Below are 13,539 nucleotides of genomic sequence, written 5' to 3' on the forward strand. Positions count from 1 at the left end.
TCATCATCATCATCATCATCATCATCATCATCATCATCATCATCATCATCATCATCATCATCATCATCATCATCATCATCATCATCATCATCATCATCATCATCATCATCATCATCATCATCATCATCATCATCATCATCATCATCATCATTATCATCAACATCATCATGAAAATCATCATTAACAACATACATATCATCAGTATCAATGACATCATCATTATATTGCTCGTTAATCTAAACGAGTTCAGACTTTATTAATTATTACACAGATAAAAACTAAAAATGGGTGTTTGTATCTGAGAGGGCTTTCATATTAATAAACAGAGAATAAAAACTATTAATGTCTACTTCTTTCGAGCTGTCCTGATTCATTTATGTTCTCTAATATTTAATATACCATTCGAACTGTCCAGTCACTGAAAACATACCCTTGCAAACGTTTGTTAAAACTATGACAACATGCGTTTTAGGAAATTTGGGTCAAGTGAGAAAAACAATCCAACTTGCTAATCTGCTTCAGGCAAACTGGCCATTCAAAACGGTCAACTAACCACACACGCCAACTGGCTTTTAAAGATCCGGCCAGCTGGCTTTCAAAAAATATAAACTTAGAACACAAACCAACTGGCTTTTACACATCAGGGAAACCGGTCTTAAAGATTAGATTTTTCAACTTTAAACTCAATGTGCGTATCTACAAACGCAATATCCTAATTAAGTTTTAGTTTTTAACAGAGAATCTTATTTATTCTAAAGAAAAGCAGCGTTTGATTAGAACATATCGTTGTGTATCTTTAAATTACTGTTGGAAAATACCATAGTAGTTATAAACTCTCGGTAGGTAAATTTTTTCGTCCGCTCGTCATCAGACCGCGTCCTATAGCCATCATACGGACACATACGAACTTATGATCGTTAATTGTATGCATCTAAAGAACCGAAACGGATATCATAATGAATACATTTTGTAGGAAATACCGTTATGGGTATAATTGAACATTCACACGTGTAGTATGCTAGAAGTGCAATACTATATATATAAATCATACGTTTAGCCTAAACAAATAATATCAGACAAGTGCACACAGGGTTACATAAATTTTGTTTGAAGCAGCTGCGACATATACAGGGCTTATCCACTATCACCTATGAAGAGAAGTGCACATTAGTAAAATTGCAACCCATACAATAAACGGTAGTAATGAGCAGTTCAGGTAACCGTGAAACCGCGACCGGGATGCGAAATCCTACTGCTCATTTTATTTTTTATTTGATTTTTTCTTTTATGGCAATTTATTTTTGAGGACCAAATGCTCAAGATCAGTGTCCAAATGCCTTCATATACTTTTGATATCTATTACAGAGACATAAACAAATGAGCAGCTATAAGTAAATCGCAAATAGTAAGTAGCATTTAAGCTCACCCTGTAACATTGTCACATTCATTTTCGCAAATAAAAATAATAAATACACTTTAAAAGGATCATTTATATATACTTTTTTGCCACCAACAAGAAACTAACACACAATTAAAACAATATTATCCATAAACTTATAAGTTAAAATAGTTTTGCAAAATTATAAGAATTCAAACATTTTAGATATGCTTATGATGAAATTGTGCCACAGCTGCATTAACCAAACGTCCGAATCGAACTGATCACAACTTAACAGAAAGATAAAAGTAATCGTATGAAAATATAGACAATAAAACAACTTGTTATACTTAACATTTAGTACGTAGCAAGACAAGACTGATATCACATAAACAATTGCAATGTGGCGGACATTAAAACATATTAATAATTCAAAAAATATGCACGAACAAAGATATCCAGTAAGTGTGCGTCTAAAAACATCAAGTATGATTACGATTACTTAGAATTAAAACTCGTATTAACAAGCGCAATTTGACGTAAAGAATTGAGCAAAATGATCAATCACACATGACTGCTTTAGACTGCTTTCAGTTGACTTTCAAATTAATTAGTTATTTAAATCATATTAACTGGAATACAAAGACTAGTATTACATACATTTGTCATAAAAAGGCCATGCTTATTTAAAAAACAACAGATTATAACGGATGGGGGAGTGGGTCATCTAACTTTGTTGTCAATACAACCTTGAGTGACAAAGCGTTAGGCCTTACGTTTATACCATCATACACAATCAAGTAAAAAACGAGTTACTATTTATTTATTTATTTTGCTTATACACAAAACGACAAATCGCAAACAAAAAGATGCAAATTTAACGAGCACAGTTAAGGAACGTGAATACTTTTATTTACTCACGAATGCACCATAAGCAAAACTGTTCACACACGTTAGCTATGTCATTTTTTGTATTATTATAGATTGTTTTGCCAATCTGATTTAAATAAACAGAAACATCAAGTTTGACCTGATCTCGAATTTTCAGCTTCAAATTCCGCTTCTATCTGAGAATCCGTCTCTCGTGGGAAAACCTTGTCTATACTGCCTTATAAACCTTTCCTCTATCAATATTGATACCCTGTCAAACGCACACCTCGAATGTCGAAAACAAAAAGATTTGCAACTCATGTAAACGCCAAAACGAGAAACACGTGCATTGTTCGCGCTCAACCATTACCGTGCTCGCTCTTCTAAATAGAATGTACAATACCAACACGATACCGTATTTCTAAAACTGAGAATAATTTCATTCAACAAATACTAAACAAAATAAGGTTTATTTTATGATTTGGAGATAAGTAAATTATCATTTATACATTGCTTATTTACTTTTGTAGATTAACAAGTACTTATCAAGCATATAGTGCTTATATACGTCCGGGGAAATGAAGTTATCCATCAAGCTAACAGTATTGATTTACTTTCTTTTAGATTAAGTAACTGATCGAGCGTCCAGTGTTAATATACCGTTTTGTATATTGAACTACTTATCAAGCGTTCAGTGTTCATATACTGTTTTGTATATTAAGAGACTTATCAAGCGTCTAATGTTTATAGACTGTTTTTTACATATAATTAAAGCGTCCAGTGTGCTTATTTTAATTAGAAATAAAGTCGCGTAATATTCATATAGTGTTCATTGTGATTCACGTACGTACGAAAGTGTTGTTGAACCACATTTGCCTCTTATTTGATAAATATGGAAAACACGTCGGCTCTGGAGACTCCTGAAAGAAGAATCATAACAAATTTGAATTTGAATTATTTGAATTATTGACCGTATAATTTTTTTATTAAATGGCTTACATTGCAAAGTATTCAATAATATAATGATGGAACATTCGTCGAAATTTGGTTAGATTTCACAATATTGGCATTTGTCGGCTTTTATTGCATACATTTGTTATCGAACAATTGGTCAACTCACGTCCCTCACAAAATGGTAACATTAGACAGTATAAATAATGAAATAAAGTTTTTCATTGCGAAGTATTGCAATAAATTAGACGTGGAAGCAACCGGATAGGTTATACTGAAAAGCAATTTTATGACTTGGAAGAGGGAATTCAACGCAGATTGGCCACATTAAGAGGTATTTAAATACTGTAGAAGTGGACAACATCACACATACTGATTTGTATTTAAATACGATGGCATTTAAATTATTCAGGAATTTGTTATATTGCAAAGTATTCGTATGGTGTGAAGATTCTTTTGATATTGGTCACGACGAAGGATGCTCTGTAGAGATCAATTGTATTTTTGGTTACACGTTAGAAAAAGGAAACATTGTAAAATATAAAAATGATAATATATACTTATAATATATAGGTCACATATTAAGGTATTAACAAGGTAAAAATAAAGCTATTCAGAAATCCACTACCAAGTATTAAATAAATACATGCAAATAATCAATTATATGTCTCGTGCAAATAACGAGGCACACGACGCTCAAAAGATAGGCAATTGATTGCAAACTATTTTACAAAGGACTTATGGCTATGCTCACCTTCCATGGTCTCAGGTGTCCCAAGGTCATCATCCGTGGCGAACAGGAATTGCGGGTAGCTGGCCTGCGTGTCGTACGTGCAATTGTTAAACTCTTTCCCAGATATTACCGCCAGAAAAATGCGATCATTCTGGCAGCCAGAGTAAGAATCGATGATAAAAAACTGACGTTTTCTATCCCTGGAAACAAAGTAAACAATACATAAAAACAATTTTGACCACTCTTAAAACGATATGTATGAGCCAATCTTAATGCAACTTAGCACGCCTGTTTATATTGATAATATGTAGGCCAAATTCAAAATGAATCCTGATCAAACAAGTAAATTTATTACTCAATAATTAAAGGATCAGTTCAGATTGTCCATCTTGACAATACACAGGCTAAGTTTAAATATGGACATGGACCTTATTATACTATAAAGTCGTGATCTAATTATAATTACTTGACCTTTTTTGACAAAAATAAAGAGCTTCTTTCAAGCACTTACCCCTCCAATGAAAAGTAGTGATATGTCTTGGTTGCTATGGTGCTCCAAGAGGCAGCAATGATCTTCTCCTTTCTGAACCAGCTTGTGACATCTGATCCTTGACCATCAAACACGATGTACTTCTCTGTGTCGCTCTTGAACAACGCCACCTTCACCTGTCAATATACATGTACAGTGTACGAATGTTAACATCAATACGAGAAAAAAGTTTATTAGCATCATCACGTACTTACTTTATTTAACGAAAACATTCGTCTCTATATGTAAACTAATAGTATAATCTTCATGGAAGTTTTGAAGGACAATTACTTTCTTATAATTGATTTTTTTTCAGTTCCAATGCGTAAACGTTTGACTTAAGGCATTTAGGACAAACATATACACACGTCAATATATGTGAAAAACAAACGTTATTCAAAAACTACTTAAAAACACATAATAGTTTATATTCATGCTTACGAGTATCGTTTAATATAACTGTTAATAGCCTTCGATGAGTTTAAACATGGCTAACAGACTCTCTTTTTAAAAATATTTAAGAAGTAATTTAAGGCCACGTTTTTGTTATTGCGCTTATAATCAACGGGTTGAAATATTTATGAATAGGAAGCAGGAGGGTATTAGCTCGAGCGGTTTGATTACAAGCAGGGGAACGACAAACCCTTGGTTCACACCGCAAAAACCAAAACTAAAACTTAACTTAGTTCGATTTTACCACGAATTTATGTATTGTTTGTATGTTTAACAGTACAAATATTTAAATCAAAATCCCGCCCTTTTTCGCGATAAAAAAACACAAACATGCGTTTTCGTGACATCAAATTGACAAAACACTTCAAAAGACGTCGAATTTGTTTATAAACACTTAGTGAATAATCGATTTGACCCCACATGTGTTATTTTGTAATGTAAAAAGGTTGATATAATAAAAGCATATTCGATGCAAAATTAACGAAACGTTTACATTTTTATAAAATTCACTTTAAAACTAATGTGTTTCTACTGCAAACATAATGCTGAAAAAATGCGCGTTTAATACAGTGCTTTAAACTTAATAATTTTTAGAAAATTATTAAAACAACGTTTAACAACATAAGGCTGCGCACATTGTTTGTTGCAGGATATACCACACTGATTTGAATTCGTTGTCTATGGAGAACATCGTCAAGGTCATGCTATAATATGTTCTAAAGTTAGATAATGCTGATAATTGGGAATCAATATACAGTAGCACTGTTTTACAAATTTAATGCGACAAAACGCAACGCGATATTTTGCTAATTGTGTTTGCATGTTTGACAACTAATTTGGTGATATCTGAACTGGTGGATGTGAGGGAATGGCAATAGACTGTGCGAACGATAAACGTCAAATTCAATTATATTTTCATTTGTTATTGTGCATTGCTTTAATTCTGTAAAACTTAATAACCTAAACCAGATAAGACCAGTTTAGCAAACACTAATTATTGTAGTATTACACTGCATGTAAAGCGAAAAAAGTGCCATTTAATCTTTTTTGTAAATGCTAAACGCGTGTTTAATGCAAGAAACACAATAGTTTAATGTTCTGACAACGATATGAGTACACAAAAAAGCAAATAAGCTCTTCAAACACTTTCCAACGTTAATGACGTGTATTGTGCATTGTACGGATTGCATATATAATCATAGAAATGGCATATAAATTGTGTGTTAATTACGCCCAAACTCATGTATTTAAATCACTCATATATAACATACCTTTCGATCACTCATTTATGACACGAATTTCAAATATCCTTGTATAACACTAATCTTAAGAAACCTTATTGTATAGTGGTATATTAAAAAAGTATCATTTTGTGGTTTATTAATACATAAAAGTATGATAACACATTGTCTTTAAAATATTTCAACAGAAATCATAAAAATTATGTTTAATTGATATCATTTTAAATACTCTTCACCGTGTCATGCAATGTTTTAAGGGCCTCAATTAGATGTATTGTTCGTGTCGCTATTTAATAAATGTTGCCCAAATATAATTTAAAGAATTGAAAGAAATACGTTGAAGTTATCAGGTCCTCATCAATCACGTTTTTTTTAACTTCATTGAAATCATGTAAATCAAAGAAATATTGATATTTTCTTTTTTAACCAGACATATCAAAAGCGTTGATTCAGCGTAAATGGTCAGGTAAAGCACTGGTCCGTTCATTTTGATCGTTTGTCCGTACGTACGTCCCAAAAAATATTTTTTCTTACACTGCTGACTTGAATTAGTTTAATATAGCACAACCGAGTAACTTTTATAAGAGGGGGTTATCACGTGACAAACAAGATGGCGACATCCATGCCGAGACAGGTATTTTCCGCCGTTTTATACCCTTTATAACTTGTATTAATTGTTAAAATCCGCTCATTTTCCAGTCATATCAGCAAGAAACTGATTTACGTATATTTCGTATTTAAACTCGCTTTATATCTCGACTTTACTCGTTGAATATTGTCTTTGTTGCGTTGTGCTAAGGTCACCCCTCTAAGAAATGTCGCACCGAGTAAAGTCTAGTTATATAGCGAATATTAATATGAAATAAACGCTAACGAATTTCGTGCTGATATGGCTGGAAAGTGAGTGTCATTTTAAAAACCTATATAAAAATAAAGGGTATAAAACGTAAAAAAATATGTCTCGGCATGGACGTCGCCATCGTGTTTGTCGCGTGATTACCCCTTCTGTTAATGTGCAGATAATCGTAAAAAAATTAATTTCCAATTTTGGCTCACTATTATTTTCCCAAAACTGTTATATGTTTAATGCCTCAACATTGTGATCGCAACTCCTTTTTACAAGTGTGTTGACTTTTCTTCATCTTGCACTGCAGGAAGCCCCCGTATTAATGTGATCCTTTATGAATAAAGGGAAAAGGAAGACAATTTTACAATAAGAAATTTTGAAATTATAATAGTTTGCGGGTGGGGGATATCAGTGACACATCTTGCTGTTTATAGTATATGTTTATATAAGAAGTTTCATTTAGCTTTAGCGAAAATGTTACGAAACATCCACTTCAGTACTGACCATAATAAAGGTGGACAGAGAATTTAAAGTACTTTGCCCGCATGGCGAATCTCAAAATGTATTCATTCATTTTTAAATACACATTGTGATTATCGAAAAACAACATGGTGCAAGGAATTACCTGACTGATATTCATGTATTGCCATCCATCAACGAGCGGGTGCCGAAAATGTTTCGAGCATGACGTGACAGTCAACTCTGTACAAGTGACGTCATCAGTTGTGACGCTATTTCCTGTAGTCCAAGCATCTTTGACGTCAATGCCTATCCCCGGAGTAGCGCGAAAAAACAGTATCCAATCTGAAAACCAAACCAACAATTGTATGAAAACCTAAATACAAAGAATTCATACAAAATGAACTCTATATCTTTAACCTGATTACATTTCAGTTAATTGGAACGAAACTTCTTTTTGTCAGTTTGAAATCAGACCATTTTATAAATATTTAACGGTGTTGAACCATACACATTTTTTAATTTTCATTTTTTAAGAAGGTGACTAGTGACTTCGTTTAGAAAATAACACAGTTATGCGAGTGTAGATATGCTGGTAATTGAATACCACGTGACAGTAAAAAATAAACGCACCCTTCAGAAAATATGCAATCGATGTGGCGTCCGGTGTCTGGTGTGCACTCGCCGCTGCAAATGGTACGTACGACAACTGACATTCCCTCGATGACTTCCGGTAGTTAACGCTTGCGCAAAACGGATCACGCAAACACGTCGTGCAACACTGTACGCTTGACGGCGACGTGATTGTTTTATACGTCGTCGTGAGCGCAACGGATTTGATTCCCTGGAACTGATCCTGTCTTAGTCCCCAACACTCGACGAGCATAAGTGCGCTAATAAGCAATACTTGTCCCGTAACAGACATTGGTGAACACTAAGAGCCGTTCTAGCAAAAAATGAAGGTCTAAAATTTACCACAAAAATGCTTACCACTGATGGACTGAACACAGAAAAACAGTAGACAAAACCTATTTACAAAAAAAACAATCCTGTCATCTCAAACGACGCAACTGCTTTATTCCCATTTCAAAACCGTATAAAGAAAGTCGATGTTAGCAATGTCATCGTAAACTTATTCCTATGGCTCCAACAATTAAGTGCATTCAACTCAAACATATTAAATTCGTCAGATTTTTTTTTGTTATTCATGCATACAATAGGCAATTTATATTCTATAACTACGCCTTAAGTAATTCAGACACCCAATCCATCGATGTTTACTTTGCGCGGTGAATCGAACGCGTGATTTGCTCAACATCAATGAAAAATATGACAAAAAACCGAATCCGTAACGATAATCATTAAAACAGAACCAACATGCAATTAATTATTACAACACGTTCGGTTATGGCGTTATAAATGTGAAAGCGTAGGAAATGTGTGGTAAACACATTGCAAATTAATTGTATATACGATAATCGTATAGCATATGCTATGAAAGGCTGTCCTGCTAGAGCAGTGGCTGGTACACTCGCTTCTCACCTAGGCGACCCGGGTTAGATTCCCGTTCCCGGCATCATGTGAGATTGGTTGGTGGTCACCATACCGGACAGGTGGGATTTCCTCCTGGTACTCCGACTCCCCCATCCAATCCCCCACAACACAAGACCACATCAAAATTTAAAATTCTTCAGTAACGAGGAAAAAGCTGGAAATACCAGCTATACTTTGCCACGACTTTCGTTAATCCAGTAAATTGATAGGCATTTAGTTAGACATAATACATTATCAAATAATTTGTGTTTGTATATATTAAATTGCAATATAAAATGAATTATGCCATGTTACCGATAAACTTTTTTTAAACATATATCAACCCATCTTTTTTAAATATATAAAACAATCGTTCAAATTTTATCATATAAAATGCATGTTTGAAAAAAACACAACTTTATTGACATTATGGCATGTTCATGTCTAGGGGCACATATTATATATGATAATGATTTTTTGAATGAAAATTAATCCTATTGATTGAAGGTGTCAGCTTCTGTTAAACATCCTCTACTGATCAAACAATAATTATTGGATTCCGTAATCACCGACACACTCTGTTAAGCATTTAAACTATTAGCTTTATACAGTTTTCATATATTAAGTTTGCAAACATTTTATTGGAGCACAAAAATTACGCACTTGTGAATTCAAGCAAACAAGTATTCAAATTTAATTCCATCGGGAGAAACACAAACTGAGACATTCGTATTTGCACATTCAACCGTTGTTGTGCTTAATATAATTGTTGATATATTATTTATGAATGACTTAGTTAAATACATCGGTCGTTATTAGATTCAAAGATTCTGGACACAAAATGTACAAATGACGACATTATTTTAAGTCATGGCGTAATGAAATCTATTTGACGTAAATTAGTTTGTACTGAGTGGGTTACATTTTAAGATTCCTCGTACACAAGGTCTCGACTCACGACTGATCTTTTTGAATTATACGCTCCGCATGAAATGTAAACGCTTTTCGGTTCGAGTTAAATATTCTCTTCACTAAACATTTCGGTGTTCTGTATTTTAACTCGTATCCTGGAATTAGCACGATTTATGTATTGTTTCATTTCAATGCAAAATGCAAACCAACCGTTTTTGCAAATATATCAGTAAGTTGTTATACCACATTGTATTTCGTTTTTACGTTGTTGTGTGTACATAGGAATAGGAATGTCATCGCAAAAATACATATTTATTTCTTAGAAAGTAATTTACACGAGTCAAGAGTGGCTGATATTTAACATGACGATTTGAGTGAAACGGCCACCGTGGCGAAATGGATATGGTGTCCGCCTAGCGACCGGGAGATAACGGGTTCGATCCCAACAGTGGGAGCGTTCTTTAGATTCCCCCCATATACACCAAGTACTGGTCCTAGTCCTAGGAAAAGGATTCGATACAGTTTCAAATAAGCCTTAGGCTTTCTATGTAATTGAGCTAAAATAAATAGGTTTAAACTAAACAAAACAAATTGAAACGGTCCAACACATGGCTTTTCATGTTAGTTATGGCATTATTTAATTCCTCAACGAACTATAGCGTAGTATTGAAACACAGTTTATGAATAATCTGACATATTGCGTAAGCAATGTAAATATATACAAACCAACGACATATTAAGGTGTAATATCTTACTAAATTGTACGAATATAGTAACTAAAAGGTCTGCAATATACATACACAGTAGCATTGTTTACAACATTCAAACGTGTGATACGTTTCAGCAAAATAGGTAATTAAACCGTATATACCGGTAGTATAATGTTTGCTGTAAATCTCTTAGATTTCGGAATCGTTTTTGACCTCTACAATGATTGATTTTTACTCCTGATATGAACTTGGCCAAGATTTCTAATCCTTTCTAATTTTCACTTGAAGAATAGTAGATGGAGAAATATTATTCTTCCTACTATAATCTAAATAATAAGAATGTGTTTATATATGTTTAAACAAAGTTTATCGGTTATATGGCATACTGCATTAGCAATTAAATATATACAAACAAACCATTTGTCTAGCTTAATAACCCGAATGTGTCTCATAATTAAGTGTATCATAACAAAACTTGGCATGTATGTGTTTATCATCAATAAAAAAGCATCATTGTATGTATGTATCGGTGCTTTAAAAATGCTCAAATGATAAGAATGTTAATTTTGCAATATCTATAAAAAAGTAGATATATTTACAACAACCAAAGTATTTAATACGTTACAATAACATCAGTTATTGAAACTTATAGTATATAATATATGAAGTTATTATTGTATATATAGGAATCTGTCTTGACCTCCAAAAATGATGGACATTTATTCAAGAAATTAGTTTGGCCAATAAATGATGATGATGTGCTGTGCCTATTGCCTTTGAATTGTGTCGGGCTATTTGGAAATGGGTTCATTGTCCTAAAAATAATAAAAATAGACACACAAGCACATGGGATCAGCGATGCGTGGTATTTTACTGTTTCTTTTGCCTTGTCACTGCGTTGGCTTATCGGAAATGGATGCCTGGACCGTAAAAGTACATCGTGATATAATAAAGTTTCCCTCTTGCAGTGACAGCTGTAGCTTAATGTTTATTTCTACAAATGAATGTTCCAATGCTTTTGGCATCTAGCCAATCATTGTTTAGAACGTTTATTACAATTTTTTTATCATGAGTTGACCAGATAGTTCCTAAGCGTTCTCATTACTACTGCAATTATTGTAAAAAGTAATAGCTTGTTTGTTCTGTGTTGAATGACTGACGTTATGGATTCAGTTGTCTTTTTAATCGTGTTCATTAATATTGGAAAATCGTGCGAATCACATCGCATCGCTAATGTAATTTGAAATATGTCTGTAGTACATGTGTCGTTAATGGTGAAAGGATTGCATTATTTGTAAATATATATTTTTTTAATGTGATCTGTCCATCAGTTGTTCATTTTTTTGCTTAAACGGCTTATAGTAATCAGAAATGCCTGTTTCGGGACGAGTTCTGATTATATGCGCACTTATGCTCGTCGAGTGTTGGGGACTTACACCATATTACTTTCAGGGATTAAAATCTGTTGCGCTCACGACGACGTATAAAACAATCACGTCACCGTCAGACATTCACTGTTGCAGGACATGCGCACGGGATACGTTTTGCGCAAGCGTTATCTACCGGAGGTCATCGAGGGAATGTCAGTTGTCCTACGTACCATTAGCAGCGGCGAGTGCATACAAGACACCGGACGCCACATCGATTGCATATTTTCTGAAGGGTGCGTTCACTTTATTTTGTCAAATTGCATACAATTACTATCCAATCTACATAAGCATATATGCGTTGTTTCATAAGCTTAGTCATAAGCTATCTAGTTAAAAACAAAGACAAATTTTAGCAAGTTGTATTTGTGTGTGTGTGTTTTTACACCGTTAAATATTGATAAAAAGGTCTAACTCTTGATAGGAAAAAGGTTGTTTCAATTAAATTCAAATGCATTTTGGCTAAAGACATAGCGATGATTTTTGTAGATTTTATTATTTCAGTTGTTTATGAAAGTGTTTATTAAATCAACAACAACAACAACAACATTAATTTCGGCAATTAAGCAACAAATAATCTTCTAGCCTACAATTTGATAAAACAGATGGTAATTCTTCAGGTAAAGATTGCTGTGATTGTTAGTTGAATACAGAGGAAGAAAGATATTAGTATTACAGGTCAAAGATCGTGAATGCAATGTTAGTGCTTGATGGTCATTGAATATTTATTTGTATACATGAACATAATATACAGAAATCGCTTTTTGGTATAATGAGAATACTATTAAGAATATATAACTATTACAATATTAACATAATGCATGATTTTGGCATAATGAGAAAACTATTTTTACTATTAACATAGTAAAACCAATATTTCACATACACTACATAGTATAAAATGGTACATGTTATCGATGAAAGAAGTTGAATAATGTACATATATATATATATATAGGTTAATGTTGGCCATCTGCAGTAATATGATTTGAAGTATTTTCTTCTTAGATGTGAGTATAGTGGGCATGTTAACACGAATGATATTCGTTTTCTATTAAATTTGTACAGCATATTTTGCATTTTCTTTCTGCTCTCTCTATATTATAGTAAATCTTATGAAACATATTTTGGCATTGTTTGATTGAGGTTTCAGATTGGACATTGGTATTTCGCGCTACTCCTGGGATAGGCATTGACGTCAAAGACGCTTGGACCACAGGAAATGACGTCACAAGTGATGATGTCACGTGCACGGAGTTGGCTACATCATCTTGCTCGAAACATTATCGGCACCCGCTCGTTTTCAACTGGAAAAACATGGATATTAATGAGGTATGCCCATGTACCATCTTATGTTCAGACCATTACGATGCATATAAAGAACTGTATATACAAATGCTTTAGATGTACGTATGCGGATTTTGTAATATAATTTCTCAGCCTAAAACATTTGTATCAGTTCTAAAATGGATGTCTTATAGAATTGCCAGTTTATT

General features: G+C 33.4%; 1 protein-coding gene across 1 annotated transcript in view; it reads right to left on the reverse strand.

Moving 5' to 3' along the window:
• LOC127848579 (uncharacterized) overlaps positions 1-8,538 on the reverse strand; it is a 120,089-nt gene extending 111,551 nt beyond the window's left edge. The window contains exons 1-2 of the mRNA XM_052381125.1: positions 8,095-8,538; positions 7,628-7,806 (exon numbers count right to left, since the gene is read on the reverse strand). Of these exons, the coding sequence (XP_052237085.1) occupies positions 7,628-7,806; positions 8,095-8,386 (471 nt within the window). The 5' untranslated portion in view covers positions 8,387-8,538. The remainder of the gene's footprint in view (positions 1-7,627; positions 7,807-8,094) is intronic.
• Positions 8,539-13,539: the final 5,001 nt, after the last annotated feature.

This window comes from Dreissena polymorpha, chromosome 10 (assembly GCF_020536995.1).
Source record: "Dreissena polymorpha isolate Duluth1 chromosome 10, UMN_Dpol_1.0, whole genome shotgun sequence".
Taxonomy (NCBI): Eukaryota; Metazoa; Mollusca; class Bivalvia; order Myida; family Dreissenidae; genus Dreissena; species Dreissena polymorpha.